This window comes from Colletotrichum navitas (assembly GCF_030913465.1).
Source record: "Colletotrichum navitas strain CBS 125086 chromosome Unknown LY79scaffold_6, whole genome shotgun sequence".
NCBI lineage: Eukaryota > Fungi > Ascomycota > Sordariomycetes > Glomerellales > Glomerellaceae > Colletotrichum > Colletotrichum navitas.
In genome coordinates, this window is record NW_026850552.1 from 588,021 (window position 1) to 611,892 (window position 23,872).

The window sequence follows — 23,872 nt, forward strand, 5'->3', positions numbered from 1 at the left end:
TACCATTACTACATGGCAACCGGCCATCTTTTTTGTCGCCCGGGTGCAGAGGGACCGCCTTGCAGATGTCCCTAATTCGACATGCTCGCCACAGGCAACCAGGGGCACGCTCACTACAGCTGACCGACGCAGATCTTTAACCCTATCGGCACCGCGATCGTCGTCGCATCCTCCTACAGTCGTCACAACTTCCACATCATGATCTAGAGTGAGATCATCAAGACCCTTTTGAAGCAAACCCAGGGTCAATGAAGAGAGCAACGACCCTGCGCGGTTCAATCCAGGTTGCCAAGATAGGCAGTTGCAATGTAACCCTGGTAGATGGTGTTGACCCATGTTGCGGAGGTCACCGAGTCTACCCGGCCGGCAGGCAGAGCAGATTCTAGTGTGTATAGTGCGTGCACATTGCTATAACCACCGTGCCACATCCTCTTTCGATCCATTCTCGGGCATCTGATGGTTCCCAGCCGCGACGGAAACACCATATACTAACTAGTATTACCTAATCGCCTTGTCTAATTCAGATTCACGAAGATTGAGTAGTAGCATGCATAGCGTTCATAAGTATCCTTTCAGGGTCGGCGACTATTATGTATAATACGCTACCAAGGTAAACTACCTCGTTGTCACCCTCAATCCCTTGAGCCGAGCAACCCCGCCCCTGGTAGTTTATTCTTAGCGAGTTGGTGCGCTAGGCAATACTTGATGCCACACTCAAATGCAATGGCCAGCAACCATAGCTTACAGGCAGGCCTGTGACGTCGAATTGACGTCTGGTTCGAGGAAAATCCGCTGGCAAGTCTGGCTTGCTCCCTTGTCGTCGAAACATCGCTTGGTCGCGAGCCGGGCCCCATTCTGCCTAGTACACCAAACCCGCACGACTGCGAACGCTAGGGCTCCAGGGTGGCCGTCCAAGCAAGAGGCAGAGAGGTCATGGGAGTTGGCAAGTTCCGTGCATCGAGTCGATACCCCAGCCCCTTGTCGGCCGTGCACCACGGTGGCAACATATCAAAGTGTCGCTCTCCAAGAGCCCTACGCAATATCAGTCGCCAGGCTTTCCATGTCTGGAGACCTTGCACCATGGGATTTGCATGTCCGATCAGTACTGACGGGTACGGCACCAATCCATGCATGCATGTACTTCCAGCGGCATGTAAACCAACCATCAAACCATATGAGAAGTGCCCCTCAGCCACGTCTAGCCCGAGATGCGCAACGATTGTCTGCAAATCTCAACCCCTGGGGCATACGTAACTCTTGAAAGCACATCCGCTAACCTGCTGGTATTTGGTGTAGCCCAACAATCTTGACATGGCCGTCATGTCGGCTTCATCCCCGTTTTCGAGAGGGCTCAAATGGGACACATTGGAACGAACTCCTATACCGGTAGTGTAGGACCCTTGGGCCACCAACAACATAACTGGGCTTGCCAGGGTTCAGCTCTTCAGGCCCCCCCCTACCATCGAGCGTGTACATACACTCATACACTCGCTAGCTTTTCGGTAGTCTCTCTCTCTCTGCATTCGGGGTACGCCACCGGTGGCAAACAGACCACCTGTTTCATTCGTTGCCGAGATATTCGGCGGTGTTGTGGCTTGGTGGGGGTTCGGAGAGTAAGCTTTGACGATGATCATATCTCGAAACTTACTGGCGCACCGCGACGTCGCATTTTATGAGGACAAGCTTATGCGAGCTTTCCAAACAAGCTCTTCCGGCTGAGGCTGTTACTTACCTCTCTTCGCCTCTGGGACTCGTGAGTGCGTGCAACAATTTTGGTGGCACGAATGGATAGCTGTTGGATCGTGCAACTGTGGCAATGGCAGCCTTCACCAGCTGTTCCGGAAGGCCTTCCCGATGACCATGTTGCCGTGTTAGTGCTTGTCTCGTATACGGATAGACGCGCAGGTCATCGTCCATGCTGCCAATGACACCAAAGATCGCCCTGGGAGACGGAAGCTCCGTCAGTGGTTTGTGGCCCGCAACAGCCCCTCCATCTCCGACATGTTCTTGGCCTAGCTCCCTCGGTCAAGTCTGCAGGGTGAAGACACATGCACGCGGCAGGCACGCCACTCCGAAAAAATGTCATTACAAGTTGGTTGCTGCTACTGACGATCTAATGGACTCTTGCCAGACCCGAGCCCGAAATATCGGTTGCGCGGCTTGATGCAGAGGATCATCAACGGCAATGCCCATTCGTTTACGAGACGAACAAACCCGTGCCATGCGACACGCTGATCCGGGCCAACCCGTGGTCTGACAAGGAAGGCGGGCCGACACTGAGAAGCGTCCTGGCTGTCAGATTGTCCAGCATCACCTGCGGCCCTAACATGGTTCTGCACCCCCGTGACGGCCAAAGGGGAGACCCCCGTCCGTTACGGCAACTTCGTCGCCAGAAGTGAACGGGGTGATGCGAAAACGACGCGTAGCAGCATCTAAACGGGCAGGCTTTTGCCTCATCGCGCTTCTCGACCGTGGTTATTGATCATACCTTACATTGAGGGGCCTTCTAACTCACCCGGTGTCAAGTGCCCCCCCCGGGAATGATAACTAGCCACCCGTTCTGCACAACGCACTTATATTCGTCTCTACATTGCTGGTTCATACGTCGAGGTTCGGTATGCTTCGCGAAATATACAAAGGGCGGTTGGAATGATGCCGTTCACCGATGCGCCGTGCAAGCTGTATGCGGTCGTTTCCAGCGGCCTACCTTGCATGGATGCATGCATGTCATTTGGAAGCCCATCGGGGTGAGCGCTAACCACTCATCATAGCCTCTGGATAACACTGCTGCCTTTAAATATTAGGTGGTGTTCCGGTATCACATCATGGCCGGAGATTGGGTTGCCGTCTTGCAGCATTAATAAAAACATGAGGCCGGGGCGATGGCGAAGGATCAGATGAACAGCTGCCTCGTTGAAATTGCTACATGCCCGGTAATGTACAACATGCTCATCCTAATCATGAGACTGCCCGGCGACCTTCTAATCCTTCTTCAATGGGAGAAGAACCTCCTCGATACCATTCTTAGTAATGACCATCATCTGCAGATGGTCACCGACTTCGATATGTCTCTCGACCGCTCCGTCAAACGCATCCTTGACAAGGATCTCAGCCTCCTTGCGCTCCAAGGGAACACGGGGGCGTTCCTGCAGCTCGTGTCCGACGCCGCTACCCGGCACATGCTGGTTCTTGAAGTTGACCTGGTTGTCGAGGAACGGTGTGATGAGACTGGCGGCGGCACCGCCTGCTCGGGATTGCTCCCTCTCATAGCTGCCGACTGGGTCGTAGGAGAAGACGGCACCAACACCCTCCTCGTCGAGACCTCCAAGAATGGCATAGACATAGTAGGGGAAAAAGCGCTTTTGGTAAAGGATAGTGGAGAGGCGCTTCGCGCAGGCGGTGACGCTCATGGGCTTGCCATGGCGGTAGCGATAGATCTTGCAGATGGTATCGAGGCGGTCCTTGAGGGCCTCGCCGTCGGCGGCAAAGCCAACCACAGAGAGCAGAATCGTCGCGTCTTCTTGTGTTGAAGTGGTGCCGCCGATCTTGAAGACCTTGGGGGTGTATCTGGAGTTGATGCTGTAGCCCGAGGTGCTACGAGTGTCGCCGGCCATGATGGCGAAGTCGGCGCCGGCGATGGCCAGAGTCGAGCCGCCATTGTCAGTGTAGCTATGTTAGATATCAGGTTAGCTGAAGAATACCGCGAGAGGGCCACTCGATGGGAGGAGAGCTTCGTACGGGTTGAAGCGGTGCTGTCTGAACTCGCCGTTGGCCTTCCTGGGGGCCTCGGAGAAGGAGTAGTTGGGCCCGTTCATCAGGGGATTTTGGCTGAACATAGCCATGGCTGCGGCTTATCTGTCAAGAGAAGGGGAAAAAAAGATTATTCGTAACAGATCGTGAGGGACAATGACGGTCGTCTATGATGTTCTCGTGAGACTATGGGTTTCGTTCGTGGTGGGGTTTGGAGGACGTTGTTGCTGTGATGGGGTTTCGAGGCTGCCGACCGGTGAGATTGAGAGGTCCCGATTGCGTCGGAGCACGCGTCAAGCTGGCAGCCTTGCTGAGCTAGGTGGGATGGGCAAGGGTAGCTAACCGGGCTGATGACTAAGGCGATTGACAGTTGAGGAAAGGGGAGGTGCGTGCAGGGGTGTTGTTGCTTTTAGATGGGAAATTCGTAGGGGGCTAAAAGGAAGTACGGGGGAAGGAAGGGATCCTATCGTCACTGCGTAGCCCCCAGCCAACACAGCCGCGAAGTCCAATTAAAGCTATCCCAATCTGCCAAATACTGCAATAGAATCGCAAAAGTTTACCAAAAACAATCTGGATCATTCACCATACCATACGTCTAGTGTTGCCGGGGCTCAGGGCCCTCTTTGCACTCTCCCAACATGACCCGCGACATTCGGCAGCGGGCGCTGGAGAAGATCGCGTCTCTCTCCGCGACCAGCTCCCAAACGTCCTTCGATCGCTCTGATCTCGACCGGTTGTGCAAGGCTACCCAGGCCGCTGGGAAGGGCGTCAACGGCTACTCGCCTAAGCAGCCGTCTTCGTCTCTTGGGAGATGCCCCATGGTACCGTTCCTCCATTATCGGTTGCCCATTACCGGCGTTTCCATGCGTCCGTTGGCATCGAGAGCCCTGGCTAACGAGCTTCTGAACACCGTAGACAATACGCGAATTTGAGGTTTTACTGTCGCTATGCAAAGCCGCGCCCGCTATCCAGACGAGCCAAAGCGCCCAGAAGCTCGCTCACCAGCTGATTCCCTACATCCTCGAGGCGCACATCCAAGTGTTTGTCCCATCACCCTTCTTCAGAAAGGTGGAGCCTTCGCCAACCGAGGCGTTGGCATTCCACGTCACGGCCGCGCTGCTATCCCTTGCCTCACAATACGATAATTTGCACGAGGTCGTTTCGGACAACATTTGGACCTTCATCAATGCTTGCAACCATGCGGCAGACCATACAGTTCCTCCTCATGCGGACGACGAGGACCCGAACCTCGAAGACGCCATCAGGACGGCCACCATTGCTGTCTCCCTGCTCGGTTTCCTTGACGCGGCGTCAGCGCAGGCGGACTTCTGGAAGGCAGGAGGCCGGATGGCTTTGCTACAACGCTTCAGGGATATCCTTTCGGAGCCGTTCTTGATTGCGGTGGAGACGGCCTTCTCTACTATCAGGAACTCACAATCCTCGGACCGTCACGCACGAGAGTGGAAGAGATATCTGCGTCACTATTCAGCTGCTGGACGACCGCTCGGAGCCATTCTGCTGCAGAGAAGCTACATGTGGCTTCTTGTTGCCGGCACGTCACTGTTGGTGACTGACGCTTCGCTTTTGCGCGGGACTCACATCCTCGACTTGCTTATGTCAGGGGATGGGGCTTTCAGGCCAGGCTCCCCACGCAGCCCCGATGCTGATTATCGGTCTCTCGACTTATACACCACTATGGCTGTTGACCAGATGAACTACCTGGAGGCTGGCGAGGATTACCTCAAACTCGGGTCTGCGTCGCAGCAGAGATTGGCCTTTGCTGTCAAGTCGGCAGCTCTAATAAGCTACCTCAACTGTTCGCTCATGAATGAGGAGGTGGCAGACATCGACGTGCTCATTACCTGGTTGGAGGAGACTCTTGCGGACCCCCTTCAGATGGCAGACGAGAACCTGGCGGCAACAGTCCTGAGGTCGATTGCGTTAGTTTGCAAGATCTCTAGAGGATACGCTGCAACTGCTAGTCGCCTTCTGCCTCGCTTCATTGTACAAAGCGTACCGAACACTCGCACGGTTGCGGTTGCGTCCAAGAGTCTCGCGTATGTGCTGCAGATGCTTTCTCACGATGCTGTGATCACTACTCTTTATACCCTTGGCAACGTCCTTAGCCCTGGCTCTGATAGATCCATGACGAACGGAACTAACGGTGACCTTGGCGCGGACGGTGCCAATGCTCTCTATTCCAACCGCCAGTCTACTGGCAGCAGCATCTCTTTAGCTATCACGGGCGAGGAAGAAACGGCCATGGTGTACGGCAATGTTGTTCAGGCCATCTGCGGTGTTGCGGCCGCTTGCAATGACGAGAAAATCACTGCCTTGGCGCAGTCCATGTTGCTGCAAAAGATCGACAAAGTCAACAGTAATGTTGACGCTCAGATCATTAGCGGTGCTGCCGCACTTGCTTTAAAGGGCGGGCAGCTTGAGTTCCGGTCTCTTCTCAAGGTGTTTTCCAGAGTTTGCCATCTTGGAGTTGTCGGCCACAAGGACTCGCTTTTGGTCGCTGTAGGGTTCTCCCAGCTGCCAGGTACAACATAGGGGATGCTAACACCCAGCAGGTAATGAAGGCACGAACACATATATCGGCAAACCTCCGTCGCGGATCGCCCCTTTATGAGATATACTGGGAGCATCTGCTTGAGAGCATCATCTCCATGGGTGATGTCCATCAGTCAAACCACACCAAGGAAGCAGACGTCCAACTGGCTGCGAGTGAGATCGCCGAGTTGCTGCATCCCATGGCTGTCTTCATGTCGACCAACGACTTGGCATTCAATTCAGTGACTGATGATGAGTCGCACTCCATGATTAGAGACGCCTGGTTCAACATTGTTGTTCATGGTTTTGCCACACAGACTGACATGGGCAAGAAATACCTTGACGAGCTTCGGATCATGGCTGTGCACTCACCTCCTTTGGTCGCAGAACAGCGGGGTGAGCAGATTGAGAGTGACATCGAGCTGAACACCGTGCTGCGTCGAGGCATGTCTTCCGATCGAGAGTCGATGCAGAAGAAGCATCTCACCGAGTTGATTCCCAACAAGGCCACAGAGATCAAGGGGTTGAGCTACCGCAAGGTCATCTTTTTGCATGCTGCTTATCTAGTCGAGAGCTTGCGCGCCGATGCTGGTGATTGCACCAAGGCGCTCTCCTACTTTTTGGAGCCCAGCATGCGTAAAGGAGAAGTCAGCAGTATTATGGAGGGTATTGCCGCCGCAGTGGTAAACAAGTATTTGCGCAAGACCTTGGGCGGTACAGATGCTACTTTTTCCGCACAGTACGCTGCGAGTCAGCTCGTCGCCATCTTCTGCGGCTGTTGTCACCGAATCGAGCGCGTCCAGCAAGCTGCCTTTACGTGTGCCGACCGTATCATTAGTCAGGTTCCCTCTGCTCTGTGCCACCGGTCCTCGCTCTTTGCTCTGTTAGAGCTCTTATCTCTGATGTGGTCGAGTTGCCTGGAAGCAGAGACTGATCTCTATGCACCTCGATCAAAGTTCACTTCTGCGCTCGGAGATGTTTCTGTCGAACTTTCTGACGACTACAACTTTCGTCGTCATACCTTGGAGGTCCTCAACCGTAGGGCCAAGCAATGGGTCTCCAGTGCGATTAGTCTGGCGCCCTCGGACATCAAGGGTCTTCTTCAGACGTACTTGTCCGAGTTTGACGACGAAGGAGCTTACGGACATCTCTCCCTGGGCCGCTCTTTTGCCATTGAGCTTGGCTCTCTCATGTCCTCCACCGACCAGAGATTACAGTCTCTAGACCAAGTCGGTGACTGCAGCATCAACACCGGCTCTGACTTTATTGCTCAATACACGACTCGCCAAGAGTACCGATACGGCGAGACCCTCCCCGAACGCGGCAACGAACTGGTGAACTTCATGCAGCTGAACCGTAGAGCGTCGTTCGTTAAGTCGTCAACCTCGATCGCTAGCGACAGCGCCAACGCGGCCACCGCTCTGGCACATGTTGAGGCCCGCATTAAAAGCAAGAAGATGACAGCTCTCGCCGAGGTTCGCGAAATCCTACGCCGAGCAGCAGCCCTGCTGTGTCGCAGCGACCGGGACGAGTCTGCCGTCGCACACTACCTAGTCTCCATTCCATTCGCCATGTTTACGAAGCAGTCCATCAAGCTGGGCGTCTCCTTGTGGCTGGGTGTGATGAACGAGAACCCACGCCTTGAGCCGAGGCTTCTCACCGAAATTGCTCAGCAGTGGGAAGTGTCCATTCAGAATGGCCTGGGGCTGTTCAGCAATGCCATGTCGTGAGTTATTTTTGAACCTTGGCCCGAGCCAGCTAACAAACATGCAGACACAACGATCCCTTCTTTCTGAAGATGGAGTTCGCACCGAGTGACCTCGAGGCTTTAGCCAAGCGCAAGCAGCAGGTGCACAACCTGCTGTCGCCACACACACGGTTGCTGCAGTTCTTTGCAAGTCACTTCAACGCCACTCGCTTGGGCAGTCCGGATGTTCAGCGGATCTTCCTGCGCATGCTCGATGTCACATTGGACGCTGTGCGCTTATCGACATCGCACCCGATGGCACGAGAACTGCGGTTTCAGATCGTGTTGTTTGGGCTGAAGGTGCTGCATGTGTGTACGACCATTGGCGCCATCGCGCAATGGCGATTCAAGGAGAAGATTCTATCGGCTGCGCTCAGCTGGTTCCGATTCGCACCAAGATGGTCCTTTGGTAGCAACATCTTGCAGCTGAAGACGGAAATCCGCCTGCTGAACGATGTCGTGGCTGCACTGAAGAACGTTGCGTTCATTGGGGCCAACGCTGCGGATACGATCAAATCTTTACAGGCTAAGGAGCAGCTTCTTGTTCTCCTTTTAGAGAGCGAGCAGGCACGTCTATCGGTATGGGTCCACCCGCTCGGCGAGCAGTCCAAACCCCACGGACAGCCGAACAAGACTGCTATCGAGGTAAGTATTCAAACTGTTCTTTCAGATTTGTCACTCACGTTTGCAGGCCGCTCTTTCGCCTCTCATCCGAGTCGCCTGGGCCGAAGACCCGTCGATTGCCATTGAGCTCGTCACAAGGTTCCCGTATCCCCGAGTCCAACGTGAGGTGAGATGGTTGTTGATCAACTTCCCGCAAAAGGCCATTTCTGAGCCGCAGGGTCTGCCCATTCTCTTGGGTGGCTCTTTGCCCAATGACGTCAGCTTCCAGCTGAAGGTGAGTTACACTTGTGATTAACTACCGCCTGATACTGACCGCAGCAGTACCTGTTATTCTGGTCGCCTGTGAACCCTATTACGGCTGTCACGTACTTCCTGCCTGCCTACCGTAATCACCCATTCCTGATGCAGTACGCGATGAGAGCTCTGGAGAGCCACTCCAGCGATGTGACTTTCTTCTACGTCCCGCAAATCGTGCAGACGCTGCGGTATGACGCACTGGGCTATGTAGAGCGGTATATCCTAGAGACGGCTCAGTTCTCGCAGCTGTTCGCCCACCAAATCATTTGGAACATGAAGGCCAATGCCTACAAGGATGATGACGCAACCATCGTAAGTTCAGTGAAGCCCGTCTCCGAGTGTGACGCTAATGTGTGCCAGCCTGATGCCATCAAACCCACACTGGACAAGGTCATGGAGAAGATGATTGCAAGCTTTAGTGAGGTGGATAGGACCTTCTACGAACGCGAATTTGCCTTTTTTGACGAGGTCACGGATATCTCGGGTAAACTAAAGCCATACGTCGGTCGTTCTAAGCCGGAGAAGGCTCAGAAGATCGAGGAAGAACTCCGCAAGATCAAGGTGGAGATTGGTGTCTACCTGCCAAGTAACCCCGATGGCGTCGTAATCGGCATCGACCGCAAGTCCGGCAAGCCTTTGCAAAGTCACGCTAAGGCGCCATACATGGCTACATTCCGCATCAAGAAGAACAAGGGCAGCCTCGAGGATGTCAATGATATGCTCGAGGATGCGCACAAGAAGGATTCGCCGCCCATGCCAGAGAACACCATTGAGGTGTGGCAGTCGGCCATTTTCAAAGTAGGTGATGATTGCAGACAAGACGTGCTTGCCCTGCAGATGATTGCGGCATTCCGCGGCATCTTCCACAACGTCGGCCTGGACGTCTATGTCAACCCGTACCGCGTCACGGCCACCGCCCCCGGGTGTGGTGTCATTGACGTGCTGCCCAACTCGGTTTCGAGAGATATGTTAGGCCGTGAGGCCGTAAATGGCCTCTACGACTATTTCATTTCCAAATACGGCAACGAAGACTCGCTTCGCTTCCAGCAAGCACGCAGCAACTTCGTCAAGAGCATGGCGGCCTACTCCATCATCTCGTTCCTACTACAATTCAAGGACCGGCACAACGGCAACATCATGATCGACGACGCGGGCCACATTTTGCACATTGATTTCGGGTTCTGCTTTGACATCGCCCCTGGCGGCATCAAGTTCGAGCGCGCACCGTTCAAGCTGACGACGGAGATGCTGGCGGTCATGGGCGGCAACCCGCACCACCAGGCCTTCAAGTGGTTCGAGGAGCTCTGCGTCAAGGCATTCCTCGCGTCGCGGCAGCACTGCGAGAAGCTTAGCCAGATCGTACTCCTCATGATGGACTCAGGTCTGCCATGCTTTAAGCCCGAGAGCGTGCAACACTTCAAGGAGCGCTTTGTGCTGGAGCGTAGCGAGCGCGAGGCAGCAGACTTTGTCAAGGACCTCATCCGCAGGAGTGCCAACAGCTACTCGACCGGCGTGTACGATCAGTTCCAGCTCCTGACCAACGGTATTCCCTATTGATCCAGGCCCAAGGCTTGTTGATAGAATGAGGTGGTGGTTATGTTGGTCATTATTGTTTTCCGTTACTTGCTTTGGGTCGTTCCTTAGCTCTTGTTTTCGTCCACTTCCCCCCGCGGCTGTTGTATTTGCCACGGAGGATCATCCTTCATCCTTTTCTGATCGCGTTCGATATCGTACTATCTGCGCTGCCGCCACCCCGATGAAGACCGAGCAATTGACAAACACCCTTCACGAAAGCCGTCTTCTTCCCTCTTTTTCTCCCTCTCCTTTTTGATAGAGCAGAACCAATAATATGATTCCACGGATGGGAGAATTTATATACTCTTTCCCTCTCTTAGCTTGCGCCGTTTTTCTCTGCTGCCCTTTTGCCAACCCCTCGTCTCTTGTTGATTCATGCCTGAAACGTAGAGGGGGTTGATTGGCCGTTCTCGGGCAAAACAACGACAACGGGGAGAGACCCCGTCGATCTCCTCCTCCTGCCTCCCACTCTCAGCCAGCCACTCTGCATAAAGGAATCGGATACCCTGAAATTATTGGCTTAAAGAAAAAGAAAAGAAAAAAGATTTCGACTCCGGCCGTTGGAGGAATACTACAAGATCCACTCCGAAACGATGCTACCCTTTTTTTCTTCTTTTTTTTTTGTGAACCGCCCATGCCGTTTCCCACCCCCTTGTTTGTACATATCTTTTGTAACCCCCTGTTTCCATTCCCTTCCCGCTTCCGCGTCCCGTCCCGTCGCCCGCGCTTCTCCCCGCTTCGACATATCTACCTGTACAAATGCTCTCCCGTCACGGAAAAGAAAGGGGAAGAAGGAAATTATCACTGGGGCTTGGAATTTACAAGACCTGCGGTGGATTTCGCTGTGGTTAGAGCGACCGTCCAGGTCATCTGTGGTACCATGAGCTACGGATGATCGGGTCATTGGTTGATGTGCGTGTCGACGTTGTACGTCGCATAGTCGACATGCACAAAGGCGCGGTCGACAATGGGCACCGATTCGAGGAAGTAGGTCAAGACCTCACTCAGGTCGTGGCTGTCCTTGAGTGGCATATTGGCGTCGAGGACGATGTCGACCTCAACGAAGAGCTTGTCGCCCGCATGGTAGGCCCGGAGGTTCTGGATCTGCCTGATGGACGTGGCGAAGCGCATGGTGAGGTAGAGCACTGTTGCAGCATGGATTGTTAGTTACAGAGTCCCCTTGCTTAGCGTTACGAGCGGCATGTAGGAGTGTGGCCACAAGCCTCAGACGCGGCGAAGGTGGTGTCGTACGCGCGTTGGGTTGAGGATCAACCAAGAGCAAGGGCATGACACGGGTGCGGCATAACAGGGTCCAATTATAATAATTGTGGGGGAGAGGCGAAACGACAGGGGAAACAAAGTGGGAAACGAAAAGGAATAGATGGTTACACTTACGGAGATTTCTCTCGTCCGATGTCGCCGAGAAACCCGTCAAGTTTCGGACGTGGTGCGCCGAGGTCTGGCTCCAGTTGACAACGACGACAAGCGACAAAAGCAGACCGCCGAGGGCGTCGAGCCACCAGACTCTGGCGAAGTAGCCGACGATGGGGAACAGGATGGAGCCAGTGTTGAAGATGACATCGGTCATGGCATCGTCGGCCCTGCGCGGAGAATGTTTTATTAGCCAAATGCGCCGATGCCGTATTGGAATTGCCGATCAGGAGACGGCAACGTAAACGCTTTGCGACGAGGGGCGATGAGGTTGCAGTGAAAGAGGAGCAGGGGGTCGGGACTACTTACAAGGCACGAACGCTCGAGTTCTTGATGAGACGACACCAAAGCCAGCATAAACCCTTGATGACCACGGTGCCCACCATGATGGAAATAGCAGGGATGCCTCTGTTGTTCCCCCAGGTTAGCATCAGAATAGCGGTTAGCAACAGCGTCGAATGCAACATACAGTTGGACAATTTCACGGTCGGGAGACATGAGACGGTTGATGGCCTCCAGGCCCACCTGGCAAAAAGATGTGACCATGATGATGGAGAAGACGAGCACGCCAAGAGGCTCGAGACTGTGACGAGTCAGCACGTCGCGCCTCCCCGGGATGCAACACAAAGAGTCAGTCGGTGGGGCGGGGGCAGTTAGTTACTCACCGTCGTCTACCCACGGGGTAAGAGTGCTGGTCATTCTGGCTAGCGGCGATGAGTCGGGTTGTAGTCCATACAATGGCGGTGCTAAGGAAGTCAAGAAGGGCGTCGACCAAACTGGCAAGCACGGAGACGGAGGGAACAGAAATGACGACGAGAATTTTTCCGAGGAGCAGGGCGGCGTTGGCAACAAAATTGACCCAGATGGCGAGGGTGACGATGGGGTCGCTACTGTCAAGGTCGCCATCCTCGAGCCAAGGGATCTCAGGCTTGGGCTGGTCGGCTAAACCTTCCTCCTCATCTGTGCCGTTGAGAAGTGGGGTGGACTCGGTGGACCGAAAAATGTCCTTGGGGTTGCGCTTCGCCTTTAGCTGTATGCTGTTTGCCGAACTATTCTGCTCCGTGCTGCTGTTCTGGACCGAGGCAGGGTTGCTGGTAGTACCGTAGGCGAGGGCACCGCGCGAGGGTGGTGAAGATGGCGTTGAAGACTCTTCGGTAATGGTCTGGGGCACGTCGACGGGACGGTAGGCCGAGGCGTCGAGAGCTTGGTGGTACTCGTTGAGCAGGTCGTGAGGCACGGATGAATCCAGCAGCTGGTCGATGTAGAGATACATGCGAATCAGATCGTTGTTTCTCTCGTAGTATTCGCGTCTTGAAGGGATTGGCAAATGGGCGTCAGCATGTCTGGTCCGTTCATTCACTGCAAGAGCTCGGATTGGCCGGCCATGCGAGTAGAGTTGGGACCTCTCGTCTCTAGCATTTGGTGGCACAGGATTCAGGAAGGATTTGCCGACGGCGCAAAACTCACATATGCTTTGGCATGGCCTCCAGCTCGGCTTCGGTCTTCCAGTAGCGCTCCCACTGGTAGCGCGGGTTGCTGTTTCCGATAAGGCGCATGCTCCTCATCTGAGGGCCGAAGATGAGTTCGCTGAGGCGGCGCTCCTCGGCGGCGGATCGGTGGTGGTGGTCGTCGTCCGAGTGATGCAGGAAGCCCAGTAGTGAGGCGTTCTCGTGGTCTTCATCGTCATGTCCCTGCTGGTGGTAGGCAGGACTCTTGAGAGACTCGCGCAATGTAACATTGGAACGGTTTCGAATGAGCGAGACCAAGGCGCCATTGCCTCTCGTAGCGAAGGGATTCGGATCGGTGTCGGAACTGAGTACTGAGGGACGCTTAAATGAGCCTACCCGAGGACTGCTCGAGTAGTGAGGTTCCTGCGGCAAGGTCATCTTGGGCCGGGAGGACTGAAAGGGACGACGGAGGTCGGATATAGGCTGGAATGGGGTGTTGGGGGAAGCAACGTCCAACCGAGGGAAGGACAGAATGTGTGGTCTGAGGAAGAGAAAGAAAAGAGGAAGAGGGAAAAAGAAAACAGTAACCGGCACGATGCGAGGGAGAAGCCAAGATAAGAGATGAGGTTGATATTGTCGTGGCTCAGCGCACGCAGACAGCTTAATGCAGTGAGTGTGCAGAGCCACCCTAACCTGGTCTTGCTAGCATGCAAAAGCAGACAGCTCCTATGTACTCCGTAGTAGTTACAGTGACAATGGACCCCGAGAGGGTCTGAGGCGACGAATGCCGGGGAGGGTCCCCCTTCGCCTATAGCTTCCCTGAGCCCCTGCATTGGGGCTCGGATTGTACGGTTGAGGAGACTCTTGGCGAGGAGGGGGGGAACGCGGTGGCACGGGCGTTGGTAGCCCGGATACTGTATCGGAGGAGTGGCTACTCGCGTTTGAAGCGGCCGGCGCGCCATGGGTGCAGTGTTTCCTGTCCATCCCATCCGTTGCAACCCATCACGTCCTCAAGAAGGTCCTACCTAGCACATTATTTAGTCTCCTGACCGAGGAAGATGGAAAATAGGGCGGACTACAGGGGAAGGCAGTTTCGACCATCCTCTCCAAACCCCCACAAAAAAAAACAAAAAAAAAAGCCCCGTTTGTCTGTACTACTCTGCACAGTCCAACATCAGTAAATCAGCTTCGTCTGGAAACGTAGGAACGGGGAGTTACCTTATGCCAAGCTGCCCACCCCATTCACATTGAGCCGGTGTCGGCCCTCCGCACTGCTCACTTGGCGAACAAATCTGTTCCATTTTGCCGTCCTGAGTGGGCGACGGTGAAGAGCTGGACCAAGAATATGCTGTGTGTTGACCCTCGAGTGTTCGACTGTTGCAGAGTCAGTGAGAGGCACATTGCCCATTACTCGGAAACTGCTGGGGTGTGTTTTTTACTTCCTCTTTTTTTGGCCTCTTAAGGACCGGGTACATGACTTCATCGCAACTCACTGTCTCGGAGCCTTTTTATTCTCTCTGTCCAACTCAACTACCCGCACGTGTGTGCGCGCGCACACACACACACACACACACACCACACACGCACACTGCATCATTACTTTCCGGTCCCATTTCTAATTGTGCCCGGTTGCAATTTTAACCGTGTCTGAAGATCGAGGGGAGGGAAGAAGGGTCCCTGAATTGGACATTGCCACTCCCGACGAGACTTGCCTTGTCCTTGCGTGGCGCTAATTCGTAACCCTCCATCTAATGTCTTGCAGCGAAACTGACTAAGTTCGCCGCAGCGGGCTAGGGGCCAGCATCCAAAGGAGGAAGCTCTACTCGAGCCAAGATTGGGTCAAACAACAACTGTTTGCCTTCTCTTACCATGACGCCTTTCCTTCAGCCTTTTGAGACTCGTCCGAGGCGCAGCACCTTCGGCTCGAATTTCAAAAGCGACAATCACGCATCTGCAGGGTCTCAAGTGACAGGAGCCGCCCGTCTCAACTCCGGCATTGAAGGCTGCGAGTTGGCATAACATAATGAGGTGAAATTCCTATTTGTGCTTGCTACGCGGGCTTGGCGTTTTTGCATACCCGAAACCTGCCCAATCCGGGCTTCGATGGTAACCTACGTAGTAGGCACTTGGCTCTGGTTCACACGAGGGGACGGCAACGACGGTTGCTTCGAGGGCTTGTTGCTGTTGTGTGAATGGAAAAAGGAAGTCGGAACCCCCCCCTGTTCAACTCTCCAACTGCTCGATTCTTTCTTAGGTAGTTTGCCTATGCCTGCCATTGGCTAATGTTCTGGCGCTTTTGGGTGCGGCTCCCTTGTCGTGGTCCTCCCAGAGCCGCAACTGCTTGACAGCAGGTGTTGGCGGTTTCTAGAAAACCCACCTTGTCTGGCCATGCCCCTACTCATATCGGATCTTGTTTCCCAATCTCTCCGGTACAATGGGAGGTTTGCCGACTGCATAAATCAATGGCCGACTGCCATGCCGGGTACTGCTCGCTAAGATGCGAGTCAGAAATTTGACAGAATTCGAGCCCATCGAGGCAAGGCTCTTCTTCCTATATCAAATGGCAGTGTATCACTGTAGCCTCTAGGCTCTGGCTCTATAGGTTTCCCCCACCCCGGAGGCTGCCTTCAAACCCAAGGCAGGTTACACAACTATCTTCCCGTTCGTCTGGTCTCCGAACTCAGAAAGTCGCCCACATCGTCGTGGACAACACGCCGAGGCTGAGGGAGTTGAGGGCCTCTTCCACTGGTGCGCCCGATGCTAACAGTCTCGAGTTTCTGGTGAGAGCCCACAACGACATGTAACACCCAGACCTATACGGGTTGTCGCTATCATGTCCTTCACCATCGGAGTGCAGGCCTCAAAGGAAACGAAGGCTACGCTGAGGAGGCGGGCCCTGGCATTGCCTTTCAAGAACCTCGGACATATCAAGAGGAGCTCAAGTAACTTGAGCCGGACAGCCGGGGCTCGAATACACCGAGTCCCCGCAAAGCCGGTGACATGCGGTTCTGTTGCCTACAGGCTCTTTGACTCGACCAATTGCTGCCATCAATGCTGCTTCTTCTTGGCCAGTATCTCCTGCACGACCTTGGCCGTGGCTTTGACGATGATCTGGTGCTCAACGCTGTGCATACGTTCTTCCAGGTCTGCCAGACTATCATCTTCGCGGACCTCAACCTCCTCGACCAGAATCTGATGAAAACGTCAGCCGCTGCACAAGCACAAGACATGTCGGGCAAGACTAACAGGCTCTCCTCTGTCTACGGCCTCGATGACGTAGTGAATCATGGCCCCGGTTCGGTTGTTCTTCAGCTTGCCGGCCTTGAAGTCGTCGTATGCCCTGCCGATGGCATTGGCGCCGTCGTAAGCACCTAACGGCAGTTGTCAGCAGACGGTCCTGTATTACTATCACTGCCGACACGGCGTCCTGCGCCGGAGGCGAACGTGGAGCAACATACCGGGCAACGCGGGATGCAGATTGATGACAGGAACTCCGGCAGAATCGAGAGGCCGCAGGAAGCTCGATGTGAAAATGGCCATCCACCCAGCCAGGATGACGAGGTCCGGCTTGTCCTGCAGAACAACCTCGGCCAAGGCGGCGTCGTAACGAGCGCGGCCCTCCTTCAGTTTGTTCTCGTCCTTCTCGCCCTTTTGCGTGAAGCCCCCGGAGACTTGATTGAAATAACTGGTGGGGATGCCGGCCTTCTCGGCCCTCTGGACCGCGAATGCGTTCTTCCTGTTAACGACAACCCTCTCGATCTTGCTGTCGGGGATCGTGCCGGCCGCGATGGCGTCAATGACGGCCTGCAGGTTCGTACCCGAGCCGGAGCAGAGGACCACGAGGCGGCAGTGCTCGCTAGCGTCCGTGGGTGCCATATCTGTAAGATGCGACTATAAGAGAGGCTTGGATGGAAGGGTATTTGGGGAGGCGGCAACGTAGTTATCCCAAGATGTGTCACAGAGCCTCGCGGTTCCCAGCCCCTCGGACCTTTGAATCTCTCTCGATCTAAACAAGGTTGTCTTGCGCCCGTTTGTGCGCCGTCACTATCGTAACACGAAGAAACTTACTTGGGGTTGTGCCTCACCGGGGGATGGCAGAATTTTAGTGTTCCAAAAAATTGCAACCTACGATCCGGAGGGGTTGTGAAAGGCTGGAGGGGTGGGAGCGGGGTGAGGGGTTCTGCAATTGGCTGATTCGTTGGTGTGATGTGGGTGCTCAGCCAACGGCAACTGCCGTGCACGCATGGAAGGCTTTTTTTCCCCTTGTTTTTTGTGCTCTTGGTTGCAGGACGTAGCAGGAGACATTAAGACACTGAGGTGACAACGGGGGGTAGCATGAGTCTTGATGCCCGAGCGAACCACGATAGTGGGCCACGAGACGCATGGGATCTTGCAGACGAAAGCCCATCAGTTGGATGTTTTACGCCGTTTCTGGGTGACGGTGCTGACTGCTTCTGGGTGTGACTGTCGATGGCCGAAAGGTATATATATACAAGTACATATGCCACATGGGTCGTGGACACCGGTGAGAGAGATTGGGGAACAAGGCTTAGAAAACGGTGGGGGGTTTTGGAAGGACTCAATGATTGGCATAGCAAGCAGATGGCTTGCGCCCCTGCTAAGGCGATGATTGGCAGTCGGTCGAATAGGTTCAGATTCCCCGGCTACACCGTCCATACTGTGTAAGTTTAGTAAGGCATGTCCATGACGGAATCATGACAGGAAGCAGGCCATTGAGGATTGAGAGTACCATGGATACAATTCATTACCTAGTAGTAGGTACCCGAAGAAGGCCATAGACAGCAATCGTCGAGGGGCCCATAATGTATATTGTATATAGTACACGACCATGTACGCTGATGACGGATGGGGCCGATTAGAGTCCAGGCCAGCGGACCAAGAGTTCCAGATCGCTCGGGGGAGAAATCGACTTTTCCACTTGCCTGATACCTGGTAGGTAGGTACTCGGGGCAACCGGGCAATGTCATTTAGTAGGCCCATAGAGCTCGTATGGGTTGAGGGCGGGAACTCGACAATGAAGGATAGCTCTAAAAAGCACCACCTTCCCGCCGCCCCCTCTTTCCTCCCATGAACTCACCGCTCCATGCAAGTACGACGTACATAGTAGTAATACGTATCCGTGCCATAACATTCTGCATCGGGTCAGCAGCACCAGATGGAGGCATTGGTTTTTTTTCCCTCTTTTTTTTTCACAAGCTTTGCTCGGCCCAGTTGCATTGTGAGGCTTGCACGCTTGTCCTGCGCTTATGTCCGGCCCCTGTTCCATTCTTCCTGCCGCGAAGGGGGCCAGTACCGAATCGGTAACGGTCCAGGTACAAAATGCACTGCTACGTACCCAAGCACTGGCTCCAGGCACAGCGCGTGTTGTTGCTGATCGCATTGCCAGGGGCGGCCTCGGGCAACCCTTGCACCAATTCACGGGTGGTGCGGCCAATGTCAACTTACCGCCCGCGCACCAGCGGCTATCGTCAGATTCCGGGTCCCCGACCCCCGCCGCCTCAGCCGCCTGAGTTTTGCCCAACAGATGCGAGAGGGAGGAAGCAGGAAGCGGTACATCCATCCAGAGGCCCGAGATCTAAATCCTTCTCCGTCCCTCCTCTACCTTTCCCCACAGCGGAGGGCTGTAAGATGCCGGCTGACCGTCCATTCATGATGTCGCAAAGAGGAGCATCGTTCTGGGCGGTCAGCCGGGGTGTGGACACTAACACTGGGGAACCAAGCCGGAGCAAACCAACAACGGGTGTTCAAAGCGATATGAGTCTTCCCCCTTTGAGCCCCGAGCTGCCATTCACCCGGTTGCAGCGCCCACCCACAGCGGAAAGAAGAGAGAGAGAAAAACAAGTATGGAGCTTTATGTCCGTCAGCTATGAACGAGGGTTAGATATACCAGCATCACTGTCACAGCCCCCCTCCCCCACTCCTCTGGAAGATTTCCTTGATCGTGGTACCATTGTCTTGATAAATCTGGGTCGTGTCACTCTCTCAGAGAACGGGTTTGGTACTCGCGTTGGATGGGCTTGTCTTGAATCGAATCTTCGGCCGTGCCCAAATTCAGGTTGTTCCACTGATCGATGGGATTTTGGCCACGTCTCTTGGGGTCTCGGTCAAGTTTTCTCCAGGTGTGGCATGTCGCCCGCCTGTGCAGAGAAACCCCTTCCCAATGCGCGTATAACAGTTGCAGCGCGTCAACCGGCCGACAGACGCAATGTGCTGTCGTCCCCTGGAGCGTACTTGTACAGACGGCGGATGGGCGGATACCTCGCGTCCCTGCCGGAGGAGGATCCAGTGTATCGATATACGCTCATTTTCGCTGCAAGGTGGTAGGAGCAAATGGCAAGTGAGGGCAAGTCAGATCATGTCTCGTTTCCTTCTTCGTCTCCTTACTGACTTTGACAAGGCCACTCTGGCTGGAAGGCTCCCGTTGTTTACTCGCATCATTTGTGTACAATCCCCGATGCACCGAGACAGCCGACACCCGGGGACACGAGACAAAATTCGGTCCGGCAGCGAGCGAGGATCTTGCTTGTAGTCCGGGCTTGGCTTCCTGTCAGACCACCAGAGGATGTGAATCCCTCTTCTCCGCAAGTTTTTCTCCTGCGTGGCCGAGGATCAGCCCAAGGCGGACTTGGGGCGATACGAGGCATGCGTTACGGAAAACATTATCAACTAGGTAGGTAGAAACGGGAGGAAAGTGATTGACAGTATTTTTCCCTGGAATCCAGTGGAGAGGTGAGTTGGTCCGTTCCAGGTTGAAGGCTGCCCCGGTCCCCCCACCCCTACACATCAGCAGCCACTTCCAGGTTCGCTGGGCTCGATTACCGCTACAGACCTTGCGGCGGAGTCAGCCCGTCGGGACGTCCCTTCTCATCGCGTTGAACGTTGACTATTAGTTTTTATTCCGCATGTTTCGGTCTGTTCTTGATACGTTGCAGAGACTCGAGAGCAAGCTGTGGCCCTCCCTCGCTCGTTTGTTGAGCTGAACAACCCGAAGACGTACGCCGACTCGAAGCCTGATGTTGCCCCACCAGCACCACCAGTATGGGTTCACCACAGGTGGGCACGTGAAGCTGCAACCCGACTCGATGGTAACTATGCGTGTTCCACACAAATCACTTGTCGGCCAGTTAAGCTCACGCGCAGAGTCGGTGGGTGGATGAATTGGACTGATATAGGTATCCGTATGTATATGCACTAACTATCTACGGACACTGTGCGGAGTAACGAATGTAGTTTATGGATGGAGAGGGCCACCCACTATTCAAGCTTCCACGATTGTCTTTGATGTTCGTGAAGACCTTCTGGGGCTACGAGGACTCGAGGAGGGTAGCGTTCCACTAAGAGGCCCCCCCTCCCCCCCGGGGACTTTCTTGCGTCTTCTTCTCCTTCGCTTTTGATTCTCTAAAACATCTACCCCTTGGTTCGTGTTCGGGGGTGTTAATTGTATGTGGGATTTGACTCGAGACGAAGACAAGAACAATCTCCGTGCAGAAAGAAGGAGAGCGTCCAATTATTTACAGAGATGGGAGGCGACTTCCAGAAAATCAGACCCCTAGGTATCTAGGCGTCATCCGCTCCCGTATTTTGCGTGATTGCGGGAAAAGCATCAAAAACATGTGGAATCCCGGGTTATGAACACTCTGCAAATCGATTGCCCTACAAGCGTCGTTGATCGGGACGGATGGTGCCTTGCAGTATCCATCCTTCCTTTCTCCCCTCTCTCCATCCGTCCATTCATGCACATGCTCTTACCCTCCACTCTGAGCCTCCAGCCTTTATCCCACTCACTAGCTGGCTCTCTGATTGCTTTCTTCGTTCACGCCCCCCCTGTCAATCCCATAATCGCAGCTCTCGATTTCGCCTTTCCTCCAGCGCAGCGAATCGGCTTCCGACTTGTCGCCCACGCGGTCTCGGAGCGTCTTCTCAATCGTCTCTGAAGGTATGCAAGCCTGGGGCTGCCGATGGAACGGCATCTCGCCTGCGCTCGTGTGCCAACGGCCATCCGCGAACCGTCCTTGTTCTTCGTGGCCCCTCCCCGTTCTTGCTCAGCGTCGCCTCTCTGCCAAGCCATGTGCTTCCTCGACATCACCCTCGATACGGTCAAACACGCCGGAAGAGACGACCCTACCCACAGTCTTTGGTGCTCTTGACCTCTATCCAGTGCCCGGATTCGGCGCACGGTACCCTTCGGTCTGAGCATCTGAAGTTTTCGCGACGTACCCAACAAGAAACAGACACCGAACGTATTACGAATACGCTATTCACCAGGAAATGGGACAGACATGCTGCTCGGCCCTACTACACTAGTTTGGATCGCTCACCGTGGGATGAACACATTACCCTGACGACAGGGAGACACTCGTCCCCATCTGTCTACCTCCAGCCGGGTTATTTGGGCTTGTCTTCAAACCAGCGCCCCAGACTTCAAGCCGCCATGGATGGGAAACGACTGACCTCATGTCTAACCACGTCCAACCATTCCACCATGACGGGCCTGGTAGACTGAACATGCCCAAGTCTCGCGCGCCATGGTGAGCACAGCAAAACTAGGACATTCGTTTGGGCAGCCCAAGCAGATTGGCTTGTGGTGGCAGGAGCATTAGTATCTGTCCCCAGAAGTGATCCACTTCACACGATACCGACCCTACTACAGCCACTTCTTGAAGCCACGGCCCGCCTGTGTAAAAGGAAGTATGAAATACAGTATGGATTCAACGGGCGCTTTCGTGGCTGGAAACAGTCGTCCTGGCTGGCCGATATAAGGACGTCTTGTCCAGCGTTCATCTCTAAATGCGATGGCGGCGGCTCCGAGGTTAAATTAGAACCCCAAGACTGCACTGTGCCTGGCGGCCATGAAGGGTTGTCCAGGCCTCGCAGCGGGCCAGCATACATTTTCACCCTATGCGGTACCCAGTTCACACAGTTTCTTGCTGGACTGCATACAAATTACTCGTCTGTCCGTTGAAGCTGCCTGCCTCTCAGAAGTCTAATCCGCCCGATCCCGTGCGGAAGCACGTTCGGTCCGCGGCACCACTCATATGACATGCCAAAGCTTGCTTGTATTTCCCCCAAAGCTTTGTGTGGTGTATTTCAGCGGAAGTCGAGGCGTCGCGAGCCTGGATCGGCAAAGACCTACAGGCTGCAGGGCGAGAGGTTGGGCCGGAAGCCCTAGTGCTGCAGCTGGGTGGCGGGTGTAGGGTAACGGGAACCTTGACGGCGGGCGACGCAGTGCAAGGTCCAAGTAGCCCATACCACCCGACGCTACTCTGCATGAAGAAAGAAACAAGCCGCTGCGAGGATTGTTGCCGCCGACGGTGGTGGCAGAGTAAGGGGCAATGGACAATTGTGTCAGCGCCACTCAACCATGCTAGACCGGGTGGGTGAGTCCTCCAAAGGACATGAATCCTCCGAAATGCCACCCAAGACCGCAGTCTAGAAACAAGACGAGGGCGAAATTCCCCGGTGTGGGCAAAATGCGTAACCTTCATCATCAAGCATCATCACCGTTGTCGTCGTCGTCGTCGGCGGCGGCAAGGCTTCGGGCCCCATCTCCGATTTTCATGCGCGTCCGATCTTTTGGGTTCACACGACATGCGCATGGGCTATGGTTCAGCAGAACAGCAAGCAGCACGCCAACGGACTACCTATACTATTACTGAATCCAGTACGGGCGGCGGTGCAGGCTGTCTCTCTGGGCCATCCCATCCCAAGTCTGCTCATCCAAAATCCATGCCACGCCACCAAGCATCTTCCCCCCCCCCTCGTCCCTTCTTCGCACCCCCCCTCCCCCTTTGCCTTTGGTCCCTGATCCAGGCCCCCCGGGCCTAGAGAAGTCCGACTTCTAGCAGAGCGGAGAAAAGCGAAGAAGTGGTGTACATACCCCAGTACACGTACGAACAGACACAAAGCACAGAAGAGGGAAGACAGGGCAGGCATCTCGTCAGCTGGGCCAGTTTGGCCAGGCTGTGTGGGCTGGCCGATGGACGACGTTGGTGAGAAGTGCATCAAGCCCACCTTTCCTAGCAACCATTGCCTGGTCTCTCCACTCCTTCCGAACGAGAATAGGCCCTCCGAATGGGTGCGTTGAGGGGGCCCAGGGCAGTGTGTCGAGGAAAGAGCTGAACCGAAGACGTAGTGGGGGAAGAAGCAGCGACAACCGCCTTTGAGATTTTCCTTCCTTCTCTCTTTCCCTTCCTCTCTCTTGTTCACGCTCCCGACATAGGTGGGTACCCCATCCCCCCCTTCCCCCCTGCTCGGCCTTTACCCTGACCTGCCTTAGCCGTTGCTAAATCACTTTTCCTACACACACCAGTACTTACTGGTCCGATCGCCTCCTCCTTTCCACATTCCCACCCGTTCACTCCAACCTCTCCCATCGACTGCTTCGCCGGCCCTGGTTCTTGCTGTCATCATTTGTTGCGTATCCTTT

At 54.7% G+C, this 23,872-nt stretch overlaps 7 protein-coding genes across 7 annotated transcripts; 3 read left to right on the forward strand and 4 right to left on the reverse strand.

The window, feature by feature from the left end:
• The first annotated feature begins 527 nt into the window (after window positions 1-527).
• On the forward strand, window positions 528-1,348 carry LY79DRAFT_325840 (uncharacterized protein). Its single transcript, XM_060552453.1, has one exon. It carries the CDS (start codon window positions 719-721, stop codon window positions 1,259-1,261), a length of 543 nt encoding a protein of 180 aa, XP_060418761.1. The 5' UTR covers window positions 528-718; the 3' UTR covers window positions 1,262-1,348.
• Window positions 1,349-2,981: 1,633 nt separating this feature from the next.
• LY79DRAFT_587139 (proteasome A-type and B-type) lies at window positions 2,982-3,842 on the reverse strand (the record flags this gene model as incomplete). The annotated part of the gene is made up of 2 exons (XM_060560731.1): window positions 2,982-3,669; window positions 3,739-3,842. 2 exons carry the CDS (start codon window positions 3,840-3,842, stop codon window positions 2,982-2,984), a joined length of 792 nt encoding a protein of 263 aa, XP_060418762.1.
• A 546-nt stretch (window positions 3,843-4,388) lies between these two features.
• On the forward strand, window positions 4,389-10,528 carry LY79DRAFT_666340 (phosphatidylinositol 3; the record flags this gene model as incomplete). Its single annotated transcript, XM_060563208.1, has 7 exons — window positions 4,389-4,571; window positions 4,666-6,270; window positions 6,324-8,029; window positions 8,077-8,695; window positions 8,742-8,948; window positions 8,996-9,283; window positions 9,332-10,528. The coding sequence occupies 7 exons, from the start codon at window positions 4,389-4,391 to the stop codon at window positions 10,526-10,528; spliced, it is 5,805 nt and encodes a 1,934-aa protein (XP_060418763.1).
• Window positions 10,529-11,446: 918 nt separating this feature from the next.
• LY79DRAFT_507052 (cation efflux family protein) lies at window positions 11,447-13,863 on the reverse strand (the record flags this gene model as incomplete). The annotated part of the gene is made up of 6 exons (XM_060553783.1): window positions 11,447-11,691; window positions 11,942-12,147; window positions 12,287-12,385; window positions 12,447-12,560; window positions 12,643-13,287; window positions 13,445-13,863. The coding sequence occupies 6 exons, from the start codon at window positions 13,861-13,863 to the stop codon at window positions 11,447-11,449; spliced, it is 1,728 nt and encodes a 575-aa protein (XP_060418764.1).
• Window positions 13,864-16,473: 2,610 nt separating this feature from the next.
• Window positions 16,474-17,301, reverse strand: LY79DRAFT_507117 (phosphoribosylglycinamide formyltransferase; the record flags this gene model as incomplete). The annotated part of the gene is made up of 3 exons (XM_060553789.1): window positions 16,474-16,617; window positions 16,672-16,796; window positions 16,884-17,301. 3 exons carry the CDS (start codon window positions 17,299-17,301, stop codon window positions 16,474-16,476), a joined length of 687 nt encoding a protein of 228 aa, XP_060418765.1.
• A 1,206-nt stretch (window positions 17,302-18,507) lies between these two features.
• Window positions 18,508-19,825, forward strand: LY79DRAFT_326260 (uncharacterized protein). Its single transcript, XM_060552456.1, has 2 exons — window positions 18,508-18,758; window positions 18,833-19,825. The coding sequence occupies exons 1-2, from the start codon at window positions 18,602-18,604 to the stop codon at window positions 19,768-19,770; spliced, it is 1,095 nt and encodes a 364-aa protein (XP_060418766.1). The 5' UTR covers window positions 18,508-18,601; the 3' UTR covers window positions 19,771-19,825.
• Window positions 19,826-22,185: 2,360 nt separating this feature from the next.
• Window positions 22,186-23,205, reverse strand: LY79DRAFT_325938 (uncharacterized protein). The gene has a single exon (XM_060552454.1). The coding sequence runs from the start codon at window positions 22,932-22,934 to the stop codon at window positions 22,422-22,424; it is 513 nt and encodes a 170-aa protein (XP_060418767.1). The 5' UTR covers window positions 22,935-23,205; the 3' UTR covers window positions 22,186-22,421.
• Window positions 23,206-23,872: the final 667 nt, after the last annotated feature.